At 42.2% G+C, this 21,422-nt stretch overlaps 1 protein-coding gene across 1 annotated transcript; it reads right to left on the reverse strand.

Annotated features, from left to right (window-relative positions):
* Nucleotides 1-781: 781 nt before the first annotated feature.
* Nucleotides 782-19,685, reverse strand: wdr36 (WD repeat domain 36). Its single transcript, XM_064942181.1, has 23 exons — nt 19,380-19,685; nt 18,881-18,908; nt 18,445-18,545; nt 18,115-18,232; nt 17,782-17,914; nt 17,057-17,111; nt 14,007-14,139; nt 13,680-13,855; nt 12,982-13,102; nt 12,825-12,890; nt 12,609-12,692; nt 12,332-12,486; nt 12,064-12,178; nt 11,804-11,969; nt 11,558-11,666; nt 11,351-11,430; nt 11,004-11,111; nt 9,714-9,811; nt 9,279-9,421; nt 8,890-9,009; nt 2,823-2,904; nt 2,373-2,560; nt 782-1,145 (listed from the first exon to the last, which is right to left on the reverse strand). Exons 1-23 carry the CDS (start codon nt 19,533-19,535, stop codon nt 996-998), a joined length of 2,685 nt encoding a protein of 894 aa, XP_064798253.1. The 5' UTR covers nt 19,536-19,685; the 3' UTR covers nt 782-995.
* Nucleotides 19,686-21,422: the final 1,737 nt, after the last annotated feature.

Raw genomic sequence — 21,422 nt, forward strand, 5'->3', positions numbered from 1 at the left:
TGAAGCATGGTGGGGGCGGCATCATGCTGTGGGGATGTTTTTCAGCGGGAGATACTGGGAAACTAGTCAGGATCGAGGGAAAGATGAACGGAGCAAAGTACAGAGATCCGTGATGAAAACCTGCTCCAGAGCGCTCAGGACCTCCAACTGGGGTGAAGGTTTACCTTTGAACAGGACAACAATCCTAAGCACACAGCCAAGACAACACAAGAGTGGCTTCGGGACAAGTCTCTGAATGTCTTTAAGTGTCCGAGCAAGAGCCTGGACTTGAACCTGATCGAATATCTTGTGGGAAATCTGAAAATAGCAGTGCAGCAACGCTCCCAATCAAACCTGACAGAGCTTGAGAGGATTTGCACTGAAGAGAAACTCCCCAAAAACAGGTGTGCCGAGCTTGTAGCATCATACCAAAGACTTGAGGCTGTAATCGCTGCCAAAGTTGCTTCAACAAAGTACTGAGTAAAGGGTCTGAATACTTATGTAAATGTTTTGTTTTTATTTTTAAAAAATCTAAAAAAACCTTTTGCTTTATCATTATGGGGTATTGTGTATAGATTGATGATGGGGAAACTCTAGTTTAGACAAGTGTGTGCCTTTCCAAATCATGTCCAATCAATTGAATGTACCACAGGTGGACTCCAATCAAGATGTAGAAACGTCTCAAGAATGATCCATGGAAACAGGATGCACCTGAGCTTTATCCTCTTATCTATTGAGACTGCAGGGAACAAAGCAAACTAAAGCAGACCAAAGGAACAAACAAAGTGAACAAATACAATGATAACAATCAATGTTTATTTTAAACGGTTACATCAGGTTTTCGATCAACCACGGTTTCATTGAACTTCATATTTTTGTTCAGATCATTATGAGAGCACTTCATATAAAATGTGACCAATTTGTCTTGCATCAACTGTGATACTTGCGCCGTGAATACTGTATATAGATTTATACATAACTTTTATGGTGAAAAACAACACTGGGAGAGGTACGCTTCAAAGCAGTGCACTCTTGGTGTATGACAGCAAACACAGGCTCTGATTGAAAAGTGTCTGCATGGATGTCCACGTCTCCTCCAGTTTCTCTGATACTTTAGATGCCTCCTCCATCAGCCCTGGTTCCTGGGAGATCAGTCTAAGATGCAGCTAGAGAGAGAGAGACGAACCAGGGTTAGTGATGGATGTAAGTCTAGCCATACATGAACACACACACTTGTTATTTGCCCTCAGAACGTGCCTGTGGTGCTGTGAAGACAAACACATCATTCTTCATGTTCTGTCGAGATGCAATTTGAATGAAGGTACTCAACTAAATAGATTGTATTCTAAAAGGGAAACAATAGAACTGCGTATCAAGTCAAACATGTTTTCTTGTTCCATTTTTATTGGACTTCGACAGGGAATCTGGGTATTAGTTTTGATCGAATAGGGCGTTGTGTATCAGAGAATTTTTACGTTTCTGTTTTTTTCTTTCCAATCATAATGTTCTGATGCCATCTGCTGGCTGCAGATGTAAGTGGATGACAGTCAATGCAACAGAAAACAACTTTCCCCTTCATCTAGTGGCATCTGGAGTTGATACCATTAAGCTGCTCTTATACCTTTGTAACAACGATACAATTACTGTAGTAATAACATTGGACGAAAACGTAACAATAAAAACAACAAAATCAATCAAATGTAGATTAAACAAAAAAAAAAACTGTTTTACACAGACGCAGAACTCCGTATTTTTCACCCAGAAAAATAGATCAAACGCAAAAAGAAATATCTTGCTGTGTTTTGTAAACCAGATCTAAAATGCTCCTTAATGTAATTTCTGCTCGGCATCAGACTGATTTTGTGCTTCAGTTGCACTTCTCCACTCAGATGAGAATTCACGAATAGGCATTCTATCAGCAGACAGCGCTCTGACTGATGTGTAGCTATTTTGTCTGGTACTTTTTCGGTTTCTCCTGTAAAATGAAGATTCACTTCAGGCAAAACATTAGGAAATGTAGCTGGCTACATTCTTTCTATGATAAATATGATGGCCATGTATAATTTTTTGCAAAAAATACCTCTCTCATTTACAACTAGCCAAATAGCATTGCACTTCTGTAGTCATCTGATGAAAATGAAGCTGTTTTCCACGGAATATGTCCCACTAATGTATTTTCTGTGGTGGTAAACTATAATTGCACAGCCTTGATGACTATGTGAAGCAACAACAAAAAAAAACGCGACTTTCAATATTAAACACAGGCATTTAAAAAAACAAAAATAAATTAAATACAGCATTTTGAAAATACAGTTGTGAACTAACGCGACCCTTGGTATAACAGCAGCTGATTAAACGTGCCGTGTTAGTGACTATGATATTTATGTGGTTACCTTTAGGAAGAGAGCCAGGTAGGCCTGTGCCAGATCAAAGTCTCTCTTGGAGTCCAGCATGCTGGCCACCATCTTCAGGAAACCTTGTAAGACGGAGACATCTCCACCCATATCAGGGGCCAGGCCTCGGAGTTCAGCATCAATCCCAGACGGACCCATCTCTTTCAGCAACCCCACAGGGTCATTATCTGGAGGAAACGATGACGAGGATGGGTTATTCATTGTATTGGCCTGAGGTACATGACATTTGAAATGCAAAGTCGTGCCAAATAATACTTTAGTTAGTGCACATGCTAATGACTTGACTTCATAGCAGTAGGCCCAAGTATTGTGATTCCAAAAGATATTCTTGAGTTTTTATGGCCTCAGAATTGATTTGGGGTTAGAGGACTTGCTATGCTTGCAAGAGGTATGGTGAGTAATAGCTAGGTAAGTGAGATTCAGACTTACATTTGTTGCTGAGCATAGCAGATTCTAGCTGTTGGTAGAAATGGGACTTCTGTGCCAGGACTCCAAAATTCACAATCTTTGACTGTGAAAAAAGTAAACAAAAGAAGCATTGTTTAAACCAAATAACAGTTGTTATGGGAGGGGGGATAATATGAAAAGCAAACAACCTTTTTTAAAAGTTGGAATCAGTAGTAGGGGAAACAGCGCCACTGTCCACCCTACAGCCGTTATTGTTTTGTTGACAAAGCAGAGGTGGGGAGGGTCGCCTAGAGCCCTGCACAGGCATGAATTTCATGTCCAAGCCCTACCCTACCCAGGTCTGACTGCTTCTGACAATTTTAAGGACCGACCCTGCCCGAAATCCAAAATAACTCCTTCTGTTAGCAAATGCATTAGCTACTCCTCGCTGCCTGTCAGTCGCTCCTGCACGCTGCTCGCTCTGCTCATGGCGGTTCTGTATCTGTGAGTATCTATAGCAAATGGCTCAGCTTGGGCTGCTCTGTTCAATGACGAGACAGAGAGCAGTAGACTGTTAGTCACTCTGACCTCTGACAAAACTCAAGGAACATTATTATTTTCTGTGAAAGAATCTCTCCTGTCTTATATTTGATGAGGTTGAAGCACTTGACACCATGTTATGATCTTAGTCAGATATGACAGCACCCCACAGCAGATCACGAGCAAATAGCTCAGCTTCAAAATGTTAGTGATCAATTTAGTGATACCCGGGCCCTGCCCGTACATACCCTCGTTATTGATGGGAAAAAAACAGAACCTACCAGGCCCCTAACACAATTTATAATGTCAGGTCCCACCGTGTAGTTGAGCTCTAGCGTCGCCCATGTCAGAGAAAAAAAAACAGTGTTCGTTGTTTGCACTAAGTTCGTTGTTGTGCCTTGTTAGGATCCGTCGCCGAGAGGGTAATCTACCTTTCCCATCGGTCCTATTAGCCAACGTACAATCAATCGATAATAAAATAGACGAAATCGGATCACGTATATACTACCAATGGGACATTAAAAACTGTAATATCTTGTGTTTTACTGGACGAGTCGTGGCTGGACGACGACATGAATAACATACAGCTGGCGGGTTTTAAGCTTTTCGGCAGGATAGAACAGTGGACTCTGGTAAGACAAGGGGTGGCGGTCTATGTACAGTTGAAGTTGGAAGTTTATTATTATTATAAGTTTACATACACCTTAGCCAAATACATTTAAACTCAGTTTCACAATTCCTGACATTTAATCCTAGTAAAATTCCCTGGTTTAGGTCAGTTAGGATAAACACTTTATTTTAAGAATGTGAAATGTCAGAATAATAGTAGAGAGAATTATTTATTTCAGCTTTGATTTCTTTCATCACATTCCCAGTGGGTCAGAAGCGAACATATACTCAATTGGTATTTGGTAGCATTGCCTTTAAAATTATTTAACTTGGGTCAAACGTTATGGGTAGCCTTCCACAAGCTTCCCATAATAAGTTGGGTGAATTTTGGCCCATTCCTCCTTACAGAGCTCGTGTAACTGAGTCAGGTTTGTAGGCCTCCTTACTCACACATGCCCACACATGTTCTATAGGATTGAGGTCAGGGCTTTGTGATGGCCACTCAAATACCTTGACTTTGTTGTCCTTAAGCCATTTTGCCACACCTTTGGAAGTATGCATGGGGTCATTGTCCATTTGGAAGACCTATTTGCGACCAAGCTTTAACTTCCTGACTGATGTCTTAAGATGTTGCTTCAATATATCCACATAGGTTCCATCCTCATGATGCCATCTATTTTGTGAAGTGCACCAGTCCCTCCTGCAGCAAAGCACCCCCACAACATGATGCTGCCACCCCCGTGCTTCTCAGTTGGGATGGTGTTCTTCCGCTTACAAGCCTCCCCCTTTTTCCTCCAAACATAACGATGGTCATTATGGACAAACAGTTCTATTTTTGTTTCATCCGACCAGAGGACATTTCTCCAAAAAGTATGATCTTTGTCCCCATGTGCAGTTGCAAACCGTAGAATGGCTTTTCTATGGCGGTGTTGGAGCAGTTGATTCTTCCTTTATGAGCAGCCTTTCTGGTTATGCGAATATAGGACTCGTTTTACTGTGGATACAGATACTTTTGTACCCATTTCCTCCAGCATCTTCACAAGGTCATTTGCTGTTGTTCTGGGATTGATTTGCACTTTTCACACCAAAGTATGTTCATCTCTAGGAGACAAAATGCGTCTCCTTCCTGAGAGCTATGACGGCTGCGAGGTCACATGTTGTTTATGCTTGCGTACTATTGTTTGTACAGATTAACGTGGTACCTTCACAGGCATTTGGAAATTGCTCCCAGGGATGAACTAAACTTGTGGAAGTCTACATTTTTTTCTGGGGTCTTGGCTGATTTCCCATGAGGTCAAGCAAAGAGGCACTGAGTTTGAAGGTAGGCCTTGAAATATAGCCACCAGGTACACCTCCAATTGACTCAATGTATGTCAATTAGCCTATCAGAGGTTTCTAAAGCCATGGCCTAATTTTCTGGAATTTTCCGAGCTGTTTAAAGGCACAATCAACTTAGTGTATGTAAACTTCAACTGTATATTTGTAAACAGCTGGTGCACGAAATCTAAGGAAGTCTCAAGGTTTTGCTGGTCTGAGGTAGAGTATTTAATGATAAGCTGTAGACCACACTATCTACCTAGAAAGTTTTCATCTATATTCTTCGTAGCTGTCTATTTCCCATTTCAAACCAATGTTGGCACTAAGACTACACTTAATGAGCTGTATACGGCCATAAGTGAACAGGAAAACATTCACCCAGAGGCGGGGCTTTTAGTGGCTGGGGACTTTAATGCAGAAAAACTCAAATCCGTTTTAGGAGGAGAAAAAAAAAAACTATCCCAGAAACCCTAGACCCACTCCAATTTGCATACCGCCCAAACAGATCTACAGATGATGCAATATTTTTGCACTCCACACTGACCTTTCACACCTGGACAAAAGGAACACCTATGTGAGAATGCTATTCATTGACTACAGCTCAGCGTTCAACACCATAGTGCCCTCAAAGCCAAGCACTAAGCTAAGGATCCTGGGAAAAAACACCTCCATCTGCAACTGGATCCTGGACTTCCTGACAGGCCACCCCCAGGTGTTAAGGGTAGGTAACAACACATCCGCCACACTGATCCTCAACACGGGGGCCCCTCAGTCCCCTCCTGTACTGCCTGTTCACTCATGACCGCATGGCCAGGCATAACTCCAACACCATCATTAAGTTTGCCGATGACACAACAGTGGTAGGCCTGATCACCGACAATGACAAGACAGCCTACAGGGAGGAGGTAAGCAACCTGGCCGTGTGGTGCCAGGACAACAACCTCTCCCTCAACATGATCAAGACAAACGAGATGATTGTGGACTACAGGAAAAGGAGGACCAAGCATGCCCACATTCTCATGGGGTTGTAGTGGAGCAGGTTGAGAGCTTCAAGTTCCTTGGTGTCCTCATCACCAACAAACTAACATGTTCCAAGCACACCAAGACAATCGTGAAGGGCAGGGCACGACAAAACCTATTCCCCCTCAGGAGTCTGAAAAGATTTGGCATGGGTCCTTAGATCCTCAAAAGGTTCTACAGCTGCAACAAAGAGCAACCTGACTGGTTGCATCACTGCCTAGTATGGCAACAGCTTGGCCTCCGACCGCAAGGCACTACAGAGGGTAGTGCGTATGGCCCTGTACATCACTGGGGCCAAGCTTCCTGCCATCCAGGACCTCTACACCAGGCGGTGTCAGAGGAAGGCCCTAAAAAGTATCAAAGACCCCAGCCACCCTAGTCATAGACTGTTCTCTCTGCTACCGCATGGGAAGAGGTACCGGAGCACCAAGTCTAGGTCCAAGAGGCTTCTAAACAGCTTATACCCTCAAGCCATAAGACTCCTGAACATCTAATAAAATGGCTACCCGGACTATTTGCATTGTCCCCCCTCCCCTTTACACTGCTGCTACTCTGTTTATTATCTATGCATATTAACTCTACCTACATGTACATATTACCTCGACTAACCGGTGCCCTCGCACATAGACTCTGTACCAGTACCCCATGTATTTAACGGCTTGTAAGTAAGCATTTCACTGTATGGTCTACACCTATTGCAGACCTGCCAAACCTGTCCAACTTTTTAGAGTACCAGACGCACGCGTGCACGCTGTTCGTGAGTCTGATTGCAATTATAGAGTTGTTCCAAATCAAGTCGATAAAAAAGGTTGGAATACTTTGACAGCATTCCAGTTACACATATGGTAAAAGTCACTAACAAAATGTAATTTGTAACACAAAAGGCCTTTATTCTTGAAGTAAAAAAAATAAAAATTAAGCATATAATAACAAGTTATTTGTTTAAGTACAAAATGTACAAACGTCTTATCCATGGGAATAAAAAAATCAAAAACTCTGATAAGAACAACAAAATGTTTGAAGCAGAGAATCAGTATCAAATAAACATGTAAAAGGAAAAGGCTATGATAGGAAGCAGTGGGTAAGAACAAATCTTCTGGAGAGCTTCAAATGTTCAGGAAATCATTTCCTAGACAGATTTGCCTGGCAGCTAGCAGACTTAGCCTCACGCAGCAGGGCATCAGGATAGACTTCTCCGTGGCAAACAGTTCCTCTGACAATCATTGAAACCTTGGTAACGAGGGCACTCAGCATGTCTGTACTGGGGAGGCTCTGTACTGGGTTTTGTCCTTGGAAACGAGACTGAATATTCGTTCGCAGTCTGCATTGCAGTGGAATATGACCAATATGCACAGCATCACAGTCGAAAGGTGGGAATAGACCAGGCTGCCCCGCCTTTTCATTGTGCAGATTTCTCTCCAGGCCTGATCCGTGCGGATGTTGACCAGACTCTGCTCAAAAAGTTGCTGACTGAGAGTCTAAACTCATCTTCCACCAGATCAACAGAGGCTCCCTCAGAAATAATGCAGGGATAGCATGCCGTGAAAAAGTTGAGGGATGAGATCTTGGCAGTCGGCCTGTTGGCAATGTTTCAGCCTATGTGAAGGTGCCCATTGGATTTCTTTGCAGCACATACATCATTTCAGATTTTCGAAATGGATCAAATCTCAAATCTAGTGCAAAGACCTTTTAGAAGCATTGCCTCTATAGCTAATACAGGACACTCATTAATTCTTCATCGCGCCGTCTTCTAAACCCCCGACTCCCATTGAATGCCAAGACATATTTATTTGGGATTATACTTTTGTAAATGCTTTTTCTGACATGGATCATCATTTCAGTCACAGTCCATCAGGTTGCGTGATCCTCGTAATGCTACGTGGAAAATGCAACTAATGGGACGCAGAATTGAATGTCCATCACTCACAACAAATGCGACCAGTTCTTTTTCGCATTTGCATTTAATTTCTTTCGCAAGCAAATGCGAGTGAACTGCTGGCACTTTAGAGCCCACTGAATGTCCATCCTATGTTCGCTAATGTTAGCTTGAAACAATTAGTGTTTACCTTTCCACAACAACACAGAGTCGAAAAGAGACTTGCCCGTGTGTTTACGTACAGCTGACAGTCAGCAAACTCAGCATCACATCAAACAGGAGGAGGGGCAGACACGGGACAGCTACGCCCAATAATGATTTTATTCATCTCCGTGTCCGTTGACACAAACTCCGTAGACGCCTGTGTGTTGCAGCTCAACAATAGGTTAGATTTACTCAGCGGGTTTATTTGTTATTCAAATGTTGTTTAAAAAAAAAAATATATATATAATAATCAGTCCCTATTCATTTCTGCGTACTTTTAACTCAGATCTCGTACATGGACAGAGAATTGCGCAGCTGGTACGCAAAATGCGTGTGACAAATACAATTTGACTTGATTTTTGATTTGAACATCGCAAACAGACATGGCGGTTTCAACATTAAGGACTCCAGCTCCTGTAATTTACATTAATGTTAAAAAAAGAAAATGTTTATAAAAATGGATTTTACAGTGTTGTGGTTTCAGGGTCATTCGTGGAGTTCTGTTTATTATCAGAACTTGAAGAAGTAGCTAACTTCTCTCACCTGTTCCCCCTGGTTGGAGCCTTCAGAGGGGGCGAACTGTGGTATTAGTCCTGGGATGGTGGGCATAAAGAAGGGGGCAGCCTTTGGAACCTTGGGGGGCTCCTTGGGTTTGTTCCGTTTCTATATGTGAAAGGGGAAAACACCAATCTCATTTCAGTCCGACATAACAAAAACAAAATATATGAGCACTGTGAAAGTCTGTCTTATGAAGCGATGACAATGATATTACCACACGTGTCGTCAGTCACTGCAAGTGTAAGGAGAAATGTGTTGCCTTGGGTTTAGCTCAGAGGGCTAAGACAGTCTTGAGTCGCACAGACAACCTGGGCTTGAGACCCTGTAGCTGACCCGTTTTCCCTCCGCAGACAACCACAGTGTGACATGCTCACCTTGATGATGTCGAGGTGCAGCAGGTTCTTCCAGCGAGAGTCGGCCAGCAGAGAGAGGGTGACCAGCTGCTCGTCCAGTTGCTCAGGAGACTCATATTCTATCATCTCAGTGTTGAGATCAGCATCTCCCTCTCCCTCTTCATCTGCAGAAGAAAACTAATGTTTCTTTGGCAACAGATACCATCAACTACCATCTAATATTGCTTAAGCTCCAGAAAGGCTATTTCAAGCATTTGAATGTACAGTACTCTGCCACACACGTTACGGCACAGTATTGTTTCTCTCCATCAATATCTAGATTCAAAAGGACCGCTTGAATAATTGGCTGGTACCACAGTTACATGTGCCAGTCCAGATGGTGTGGGGGACTTTCGAGCCCCCCGTGCCCGGTACAGAGTAAGTGCTACATGGGTACAGTGGCTGTTCAGTCGGTACCTTGGCTGGAACAGGTTCCTGGCAGCATGATCCCGGTGGGCTCGTAATCTGCAGGCAGGGGGCGCAGCGACACCATACTGCACAGCGTGTTGTTGGACCTGGAAACACAACCATATGGAATTCACTCAACATGGGATGCTCACTCAACAATAACACTAATGTAGTAATGTTCAAAATCAGGAAGGCTGGTCTGAATGCTCATATATACGTCATCCAGTAAGCATAACAGAAGTCACTTGATTTCCTATTCTAGGGGCATAGTGGGAATGAATACAAAACTAATCATCATCAGCATAGTGTCCCGTTTCTCCTCTTCCCTGTTAGCCATATGTGGAATGTCAATCACCTCCTGACCGTAGAGCCTATAACCACGGCACAATGATGCACATTCCTCACACATGCCGTCTAACCTGTGGGCCCAATCTCACACAAATGTTGGGATGTATTCATACATGTCAACTTAACTGCACGTGAGCGAACAGGGTTTTCAACAACCATCCGCCACTACTAGCTATTATAACCTTAAGGCCCGTCACGGGAACTCCTTTCCTCCAGCGGGAGAGGTCTTCGATGCCAGCAGCCCCGCATAGGGCAACCCGTCATCTAGCTCAGAGGATCTTCCCTCGGAGACGAAACCATTTCCCCCAAAACTATTTCAGAAAATGTCATATTGCTTTCGGTCTTTGTTGTTCATTCAGCTGGGCCTGTACTCGATTGAATTACTAATACTGAATACTACTATGATGTTGTGCTCTGTAGCTCAGTTGGTAGAGCATGGCGCTTGCAACGCCAGGATAGTGGGTTCAATTCCCGGGACCTGCCGTACGTAAAATGTATGCACACATGACTAAGTCACTTTGGGTAAAAGCGCCTGGTAAATGTCATACATTATTATTATTATTATTGCTGAATAATATGAGTTACTATCCTGAATAGTATTATACTGGATGTAACACTACTACTCAATATACATGCAACACACTGTCACAGCAAACTACTTGAATACAAGGAAATAACTAAAATCCTTCATAAATAACAAATAAATCCTTCATAAATAACTATTCAATTGAATAGATGCTGTAACAATTGACCATACAACTACTAATTTGCTGGGTCCCATTTATTCAAAGACTCAGCAAATCAAGATTGTTCCTTTATCATCTAATACTTGGTTGCCTGTTAGTGTGAACATTAACCAGCAGGTTTGGTTCCGTAATAATGACATAACCTCAGATAATCATTGACTCCACCCGCCACACAGTCTTTCTTTGATGTGGTGGTGACTCTTACCATAAGAAGATCCCCAAGTTGTCGACATGGGAGGAGGCTAGAAAGTCCCCTGTGGGTGACATGGTCAGACTGACTGCAGCAAAGTCGACCAAGAAGCAGTCCACCAGGCTAGGAAAGAAAGTTAACAATGACAGAAAATAAAGAGAGAATAAATCAAGTCAATTACTGAAGGCTGAGAGGGAAATTCCCCTGCAGAGCACTTGAAGGAGATTCATTGATAAACTACATTTTTGATAAAGCCACCCCTTTTTTTTTAAGAATCTGAACAAAAGTAATCTTAACGATTTCAGGTTATGGCAAGAGGAAATGACGAGAAGCTGCTCCAGAAGCGGAAGGATTAGTCTTACTAGCCAGAGGGAAGGTCCCATGTCCTGATAGTACAGTCCATGGCTGCCGTTATCAACCAGCGACCATCTGGACTGAAAGCCTGAGGAGAAGCGTCAGACAAGAAAAATCATCAGTAGTCAAAAAGATATTTGAGGGAAAGAGGGGGCGAGATCAAAAACGAGAGTAAAAAAAAACAGTAAGGGAGATCAAGAAAGATAACGACTCACCATGTCATTGACCTGTCCTCGATGGCCAGAGAACTTGCGGACAATCCTCTTGGTCTCCATGTCCAGAACATTGAGAGTGAAGTCGTCCAGCGCGATGGCAAACATCCCACTTTACCAGGGACAGAAAAGACTACAATCAGACACTTTCCTACAGCTATGTTATAACCACGTGAAAACTAAAAATCAGTTGGAAGACGTGCAGTCGTGTCAGTGCTATTCCTCCCTGTGGTGTTATCTGTCTCGTACCTGTCCCGATGCAAGTGTGTGGTGGCGGGCGAGGTGCCCAGGTCAATGGAGAGGACCAGCTTCCTAGATTTGAACTTCCAGATGTTGACCAGTTTGTCAGCTCCGGCACTCACGGTCAGCTGGTTGAGTCCATCCACCGACACGCCGCGCACCGCCCCGCTGTGAGCTACAGGGTCAGAGATGGGACGAATGAAGCTGAATCTTTCACGGAAAGCACGAGCCAAATATACATCGGTAATTGTCTTTCTGGGGGTACTTACCTTTGTCCTCTCCATATTGACCTCTATGCATGCCAGACTGCATGTTGTAAACGTCAATATGTCCAGATGAGAGTCCTATCACCACGAAGTTACCACAAGATGTGATATCTACCGCCTGGGGCGAAAGTACACATTTTAACAACATAAATAGCGCATACATTATGTTTGTTTCAAAATGTGTAATAAACTTTGTGTTATAAACTAACTCATCAAATAATTTGGGTTCATTTGACACTAAAATCAACACATTTTACACATATTTAGCTACCGTAGCATGGACGCTGAGAGCGCGGTTCTTGTTGAAGCGTTTCGGCTCCAGCTTGTGTGCTCCCATGCTGCCCTTCTGATAGTTCCAGGTGGTCGTCATGAGGTACCCTCGATGACACGCCACTATACTGTCCCAATCACTCTGGCGGGCACTTTCTACATCCCACATAGAATCAGAGAAAACAAACGTTTTAACAAATTAAATCCCATTCAATGATAAAAGTCCTACAGGAAAAACTGACTTGTTTCGAGTTTTTTGTTGTTGTTGCTAAACATACCTGAGGCGAAAGTGGTGATGGCAGGAAGCTTTAGTTTGTCATACCTCAAGCTTTTCTTTTTGGATTTCTTCTTGTTGATGGAACCTAGTTACCAATTGGTTTATTGTCATGAAGAATATAGCAAACAAGGATTCATGCAGGTAAACAGTACTCAAATTGACAGCTCATAGTCCATAACAGCAATTTTTCCTACAACAGAAAAAAATGTAATCGTACCATGTCCTAAACTCCTGTTGAATCTCTCATGAACAGTGGAGAACGACTGAAGAGTACCATCTTGACCTTAGAAAAAAGAAAGAGTACAGCGGATTAGAGAGAAAAAAAACAACATAGATGCCTCATACAACTGCCTGATAAAGCAAGTCACACATACCAGCACTGAGAATGTCATGTCCGTTCAGGCCGTGGTGCCGGACCTTAGTGGGCGGGGCGCTGTGTCCCAGACGACTCCTGAGTAGACGGCCTCCTCCCCCCGCCGTGTCAAAGATCCACACCTGAGGAATATGACTATTGGTTCAAAACTCTATGGTTGAATACCAAATCTTGAGGGTTCCCGAGTAGCGCAGCAGTCTAAGGCTCTGCATCTCAGTGAAAGAAGGCGTCACTACAGTCCCTGGATGGAATCCAGGACAATCACATCCGGCCGTGATTGGGAGTCCTATAGGGTGGCGCACAATTGGCCCAGCGTCGTTCGGGTTTGGCCGTCATTGTAAATAAGAATTGTTCTTAACTGACTTGCCTAGTTAAATAAAGGTTCAATATGTTGGTACGAGAATGTGTTAGCAGAGCTGAATTCGCAACTTGAGATTTGCAAATACAAGCTTTTACATTTTCGATGCTCCCTGACTGTCAAGCTTTCATGTCGGTGACTATTAGCAAGCTGGACACAGTCAAGAAATTAACGTAGACACAATCATTTCCACACAGTTTCAAGTGAAATTGTAGCAGTATGTTTGACACCCCTTCTTTAAGATGTGTAGTAAAAAAATATATATATTTTTTTACAGCAATTGTACAGTGCCGCCCTCTAGTGAATGACAATTTAAGTAACACAATTTAAGTAACACTAACCCGAATGCCGTTATCAGCCCCATTGGTGATGAGAAGAGGCTCGCCATGGAGGAATGTTAGTCCAGCGATAGCTGTGTTGTGGGCATCTCTCATCTGACAAACAAGCTTCTTCTCCTCCAGATCCCACAGCCCAATATGTCCAATGGGACTACCAGCCGCCATTACTGGATGGCCATCTAGAAGACAATCACATCAAAGTGTTGAGGTGAGTAAACATTTTATATTGGACGCAAAGCAGTGACGCACCAGACACAAAATGAAGCCACACAATGTTGTGTTTATCATTATAATCATAAAGACAACACCTCATTCAATTGGGGATGTCACCTGTTCTGAAGGAAAGGGAAGTGACTGGGCCCCAGTCTTGCTGGAACTTCATCAGTGACTCATCAAACTTGATGTTGTGGATGATGATCTGACCCGATGATAGGCCAACTCCTACAACGTCCACAGCTGGGGACTGAGGGGGCGGATTAGAGGAAATGGGTGAGAGAGAGATAAGCTCGACAGGAAACACATAGATTTTTTTAAATTTAAAAAATACTTTTACCCTTTTTCCTCCCCAATTTTGTGGTATCCAATTGGTTGTTATAGTCTTGTCTCATCTCTGCAACTCCCGCAGAGACTCGGGAGAGGTGAAGGTCGAGAGCCGTGCGTCCTCCAAAACACAACCCAACCAAGCCGCACTGCTTCTTGACACAGTGCCCACTTAACCCGGAAGCCAACCGCACCAATGTGTTGGAGCAAACACAGTGCACCCGGCGAACGTGTCAGCGCGCACTGCGGCAGGCACGCCACCAGGAGTCGCCAGTGCGCGATGGGACAAGGATATCCCTGCCGACCAAACCCCCCTAACCCCAGACGACGCTGGGCCAATTGTGCGCCGCCCCATGGGTCTCCTGGTCACGGCCGGCTGCGACAGAGCCTTAGAACATTGCGCCACTCGGGAGGCCCACACATTGAATTTCTGATTGCACACTAGCCAACTTTTCTACACAGTAGATCCCAAACAGTGTATACCAGGGATCATCAACTAGATTCAGCCGCAGGCTGATCTTTTCTTGAGGGGATGGTTGGGGACAATTAAAAGTCATTTTAAGACTGCAAATTGACCGCAAGAAGTCAAAACCAATATAGTATTTGACTGACACATAATAATTTCAAACCTTGCTTACATTTGTATACAATCACTTCTTTCTATTATGCGTGGGAATACTTGGGAACAGATTTCCCAAATAAAAATCACTTGGAGCTGATTTTCAGGTGTTTAAAAAGTTTATAAAAATGTTTTGCTCACTAAACTTAGGAGGCCAAATAAAGCCACCCGCGGAACAATGGTGTCACATCGCTCCCATACAGTTCCAGATATATGTAGAATCTATGCCAAGGGCCAAGGTGCATTGAAGCTGTTCTGGCTCGTGGTGGCCATTGGGGTTTCCTTTATTTTGGCAGTTACCTGTAAGCGGGGGGCTCAGGCACAGCACCCACTGGGGAGCCAGGCTTACCCAATCAGATAGTCCTGTGTGGCTCAGTCGGTAGAGCATGGCTCTTGCAACGCCAAGCGTCGTGGGTTCGATTCCCGCTGGGGCCACCCATATGTAAAAGTAGTGGCCCCAGCCGACTTGTAAGTCGCTTTGGACAAAAGCGTCTGCTAAATGGGATATATTAGAGCATTTCGCTCAAAGACATTATTTGTCTTTAAACTTAAGCACAGTATTTGACTTGGTCAGGGGCTCGCAGGAAATATATCAGCACCTCAAATGTTCTTCTGCTTGAGTTCCTGCACCTCTTACAGAATATTATCTCAAAAGTACTGAGGAGTACCTGCACCGAAATATAAACGGTACCGGCACCCAAAATGAGTACCGGGACTGGCCTAAACATGCATACACCCATCAGATGAAATTCATAGCAAGCAGTAGCTATCGCTGTGTAGGCTACTAACCGTTAGCTAAGACTCACTAAACAACTTGGCTAGCAAAAACATGTAAAACTGCCAAACAAAGCATACTGTAAAAAAAATAATCAAGAGACCGTGTATAGAAGAGGACGTTGGAGCATGTTCCAAGTCATTTGATATAAGTATTTTGCCTATAAGGGCCTCAAGTTCCCCTCTATATCAATCACTGATTGCGTTGATCTAATCAAGGGCCTTAAAGACAGTTTGAGTACAGTCAGAGACAATGATCAGCACTAAAATGCTGTTTTTATTCAACACTTTTAGAAATCATGAAACACCTCACTTCGCACTCTAACTCCGCTAAGACTTTTTTTTTCTTCTTTATTAGCTAGGCAAGTCAGTTAAGAACAATTTCTTATTTACAATGACGGCCTAGGAACAGTGCCTTGTTCAGGGGCAGAAGGACAGATTTTTACTTGTCAGCTCGGGGATTCGATCTAGCAACCTTTCAGTTACAGGCCCAACACTAACCACTAGGCTACCTGCCGCCCCACATGACCATCGGTCCAGTGAAATGGAAAAAAATAAAAAAGGGATTTCTATTTAGTCTGATGTGCCTCGCAAGTAATGTGCTACAGCAACTGACCTATTACCAGGGTTATCATATAGCCTAGCTTGTGACTTGAGTTTTCAAATACAAGGGACTGTACGTTATTTACATTTAACATTTACATTTAAGTCATTTAGCAGACGCTCTTATCCAGAGATTTATAACAAGGAGTAGGCCTACACGGAGAAATCGGACATCTCTTATTATATATGAACAGAGGAAAATGCATTAAGTATTTATTTCCAGTCAATGTAAATAGCATGTCATTTTTAAGAGCTTCATTTAATTGGGAATAGAACTTTGCCCCGTGCTTCTCCGGCCATACACTATAGTAAAGGCCCTATAGCCTACTGATCATTTCATTGACATTACACAACACATTGTAGGCGCACCCTGCTTACATTTTCACTCAAAGTGATCTCGACCAAGAAAAAATTAGCGACCGCTGTTCTAGTCTACGGCTGCCTATTGTGATTATTAACGCTACATACGCCTACGGTTTATTATGTGTCGAGTCGCATGGTAAAATGCAAGAGTCGTGGATTTCCATAGGTCTACAAGACTATTTGGTCTGTAATGCGAAATCACATTCGATGGTTTGTTACGGGTGACTGAATACAGCAGGGTATAGCGTAGGCTATGCTTTATTGATCATTTAATTATGGTTCGAGTGCCCAGATATGGGCCCACCTACATTTTTGTCATCAGATTTCTGCCTCTGCCTGCACGTCTTCCCGAGTCAGAATGTAAGCTACACAGTACCTTCATTATATACAGTATTTGAAAGTAGTTGAACATGTTTGCTTGACTGTTACTCAACGTAAAAACTTTCAGCTTTGAGAAAAGTAAAATGGTATTTTAACCAACCTGCTGAAGCACTGTAACTCCTGATGGCCACCCAGTGAAGGTGTACAAAAGCTTGCTAAGACACAAAAGAAATGCACTTAATGAGCACAGAGAACATGGCAAACATTCTTACATTTAAGACCAAACTTTGACAAAGCACACTAGCAATTGCAGTTGCATTAATACAGATCTTTGGCTGTTCAGTTTTATGATTTCACAAGCAAATTATAATTAAATTATCAACCAATACTTTTTAGTTCAAAATATTATTATTATTTTTTGTTGTTGAATTTTACCCCCTTTTCATGGTATCCAATTGTTTTTAGTAGCTACTATCTTGTCTCATCGCTACAACACCCGTACGGGCTCGGGAGAGACAAAGGTTGAATGTCATGCGTCCTCTGATACACAACCCAACCAAGCCACACTGCTTCTTAACACAACGTGCATCTAACCCGGAAGCCAGCTGCACCAATGTGTTGGAGGAAACACCGCGCACCTGGCAACCTTGGTTAGTGCGATGAGACAAGGACATCCCTACCCAAGCCCTCCCTAACCCGGACGACGCTAGGCCAATTGTGCGTCGCCCCACGGACCTCCCGGTCGCGGCCAGTTACGACAGAGCCTGGGCGCGAACCTTAGGGTCTCTGATTGCACAGCTGGCGCTGCAGTACAGCGCCCTTAACCACTGCGCCACCCGGGAGGCCCCGGTTCAAAATATTTTAAAACTACATTAATGACCGTACTTGGATTTGACATTCCAGAGCTGGAGACCTCCTTGGCTACTCCCAAACAGGATCTTGTTCAGGTAAGTGCTTGGGTGCATTACAGCAGACACCTCAAATGACACTTTGTCAAATGTTATCTGCAGGTACTCCTCTGTGGGACAAACAAGCACAAGAGAACAAAACTATTTAATTGACTTCACAAAAACTGGTTTGACTGGAAAATGAAAAACTACTGATCATCATTTCAAAACAATCAATTTACCAAAACATGTTCAACTCTAGGTTCATTGGAACAGATAAACTCAACAATGATCCCAATGATCAGTTATGCCTTATTTTTGCAACACAAACCCTCTGACTCCACATCCCAAACAATGACAGCATTGTCCCGGTCTACAGAAATGATGTGATCCCCAAAAGGCAGCAGGAGGTGAACATCAGCTCCATGGCCGGTGTACATGTGAACGACCTGGATAGACGCAAGAATCTCACAGTCAGTTTACTATAAGCAATGTCATTCACTCTACGTCAACGTAACATTTAAGCTAAAGCGAGTGTGTGCCCTCAGCTAGCCTCGTGTCATGACAAGTAGGTGGCCTAAATAGTTTGATATCATTGTCTTTAAAAAAATATATATCATATAATATATTCATTATATAAGTGATGGAATGGATACTTCACCTCTTTGTTCCTGGCAAATGCTGATACTTTCCCCCCAATTGCAACATAGACCAGCATCCGATCAGCCGCTAGGCATGATATGTCCTCTGGAAGTGCATTACCTTGGGAAAATTCATACATTCCTTAATCTACAGTAAAATTGTTTGAAACTGTAACACCGGTGAATTAATGAGGGAGCCAGACTTAGTGATATGAGTGATCGTCATACACAGTCGGGAAACTCTTACAGACACCAACAGAATCCAATCTTCCCGGTGTATGCCCTCATTTGACACATGCCCACATTAGGAAGAGCAAACAGTGGCTCTTTTGGCAGATATGCATTTTATTGCTGTTGATTTCTGTAGGGAGGATGCCCCACTGTGTAAGATGATGTCATCATATCAGGAAGACTACCTTTAAATTAAACTACAAATATACATGGAGTCCTACTTACTGACAGCAACGATTCCAAGTTTCTTGACCTGTAACATTGCAAATGGTTACCAACTGATGATAACTTGTCTTTTTAGTCACTGTTATGGCTACAGAACTAATGATGATCACCAATAGGACCACTGAATAACCACTCCAATTATAATATGATAATTAGCGAGCTATCAAATAACTAAATGTACTCTTACAAAAACATCTAGCAGTTTTGAAACTACCATAAGAGTGCATTAACTGCAGTCTACTGTGGTATTTTTTGGCGCAGTATTTGCAGCATACTGCACTCTGACTGCAATCTTCTTTCGTAAGGGTAGATAACGTTATTTTAGAAAAGGCTGCCCTCAAAATCTGGCGTTGCATTCGTGGCACATCCTTACGTTGTTTCATCGATCTAGTTGACATCAGGAAATGGCAGACAATATCATCATATATGTTTTAAATTATTGCTATGTGACAAGTAAATAGCTAACTTTATCGTTACATTTATCAACATAAGTACTTACATTGTACGTGTGGAAACAGTTTCCCACGGCTGTTACAATGTAGAATTCCCGATGTTTCTTATGGTACCGTACCACGTGTGAAAGGTGATTCGAATACAGTCCCAATGCTCTGAAGCCTGAAAATATAACGCTTCCCCCTTTACTACCCACAGGCATGTTTTAGGTTGATGTATATCAAGTAATGCTTTATCAAATGTAGAGACTTTTTTCGTAATCTATTTAAAAACGGCAGGCAGAATAACGTTGTTCCTGTTGTTCTTCAATGTTTTCAAAGCGTGAACACATCTTGTGTAACACTGAAATGTGTCCGGTAGACTGGATTTAAGAGAATTATAACTTCCGCGTGATAAATTCCCTGAGATTCCCTCCATAAATATCTACCCCTCTCAATCTCTATTATATTGCAAATAAAAGTATCAACAAAATCTTGAAAACGGTCTCATAAATTATTAGTATAGTAAAGAATATATTGCCGTGTGTGTCTATTGAGAATAAAATAATTAATCCACCACCCCATATTTTGTGTTGTAGCTAAATCAAAAATACGGTATTACAGTGTTTATTATCAAATGTTTATTATTTAAATACAGAAATAGAACATAGGTAGATTTAACCAAAGAAGGTTGCATAAGTACTTTTACAGAAAATACTTGATAAACAATTGATTAATATTTGATTTATAAAACAATATCAAACAGATTTTCTGCTGCTAGTTTTAAATGTGGCTGTGATTTAAAAAAAAATATCAATCAGGTTTGCAGATACAAAAATTTGCCAGCATTCCAAGAACTTGCATGGAACTTGTGCACGTTTACATGGCCGTTTTGGAATGCCCATCAGATTCCCACACTCTTCACCCTGTGAAAATCATACATACAATCAAAGACAATACTATTTGTACCTTTGATTTCAGTGAAACCCCATGTGATTACTGTCTGTCATAACAATAACAATGACAGACAAATATGGAAAATATGACAGATAAGAATGTTCAAAATACTCACCTTTGCAGAAGATGCCAAACTACATTGTATCTTCCTCAATTCCTCCATATTCATCTGTGCGTAATTAACGCATTTTCCACTGGGCAGTGGGCAGTGAGACCATTTGAAAATGCAATTAGGCAGGATTGTCTGCAAAGTGAAATTAAATGTAATATATGATGTCTTTAAGTCATTGAAAAAAAAACATTTGGTCTAAGTCAAATCCAACCGATAGGATATTAAGAGTTTACCTTGTTATAATGCTTCGGTCTCCAACTTCCACAGTGCGTTTTCCACTTTGCCTGCAAATGAAACCACATAGGTGTTTCAAACCTCATGGGATCTCAGAATGTACAAACCTAATATAAACAAGATAATTAATACACTCAAAGAAACAAACTATTAGAAATCTGACTTACATCCATGTTATATTTTGGTATGATATCATTTATAGCCTCATCCTGCATTTTTTGGAGACATCTCTTATGCATAGTTGAAATGCTGTCAGCAAGGTACACTGCAAAAGCCAGTGTGACATAACCTGCAAAAAATGAATTTGACACACAGACCAATACCACAATTACAACATGTCAGAAAGAAGCCAGGAAAGCTGTCAAAGTCAACATAAGTTCAATTGAATCAGTTACCAATCAATTGTAAAATTCAGTCATTTACCAATCAGTGCCTTGATCATCTTTGTGTTAATTTGAGAACTGAACATTTCAGTGATCGGACATCTTTTATACTCTCTCAAATCCCCTTAATTTCTTACCCATAATGTCTCTCCATAAATGAAAAATTATCACATGAACAAAATAAACTGTGACTCACAGTATGAATCATATAGGCATGTACTTTAAACTAATGGTCAATTCATCTAACATAGAAGAAATCTCAACCCACTCACCACATTCCATAAAATCTCTGATCTCAGTTTGAATAACCACTATGTACTCAGATTGAAAAGGGTACACCTCTGATTGACAACACACCAAAGAGTTACCATACAAATTGATAAAATCAAATAGATAATTTAACTTTTCTCAAAAATGGAGTTCCC

The sequence above is a fragment of the Oncorhynchus masou genome, chromosome 28, assembly GCF_036934945.1.
Source record: "Oncorhynchus masou masou isolate Uvic2021 chromosome 28, UVic_Omas_1.1, whole genome shotgun sequence".
In the NCBI taxonomy this organism is placed as follows: Eukaryota; Metazoa; Chordata; class Actinopteri; order Salmoniformes; family Salmonidae; genus Oncorhynchus; species Oncorhynchus masou.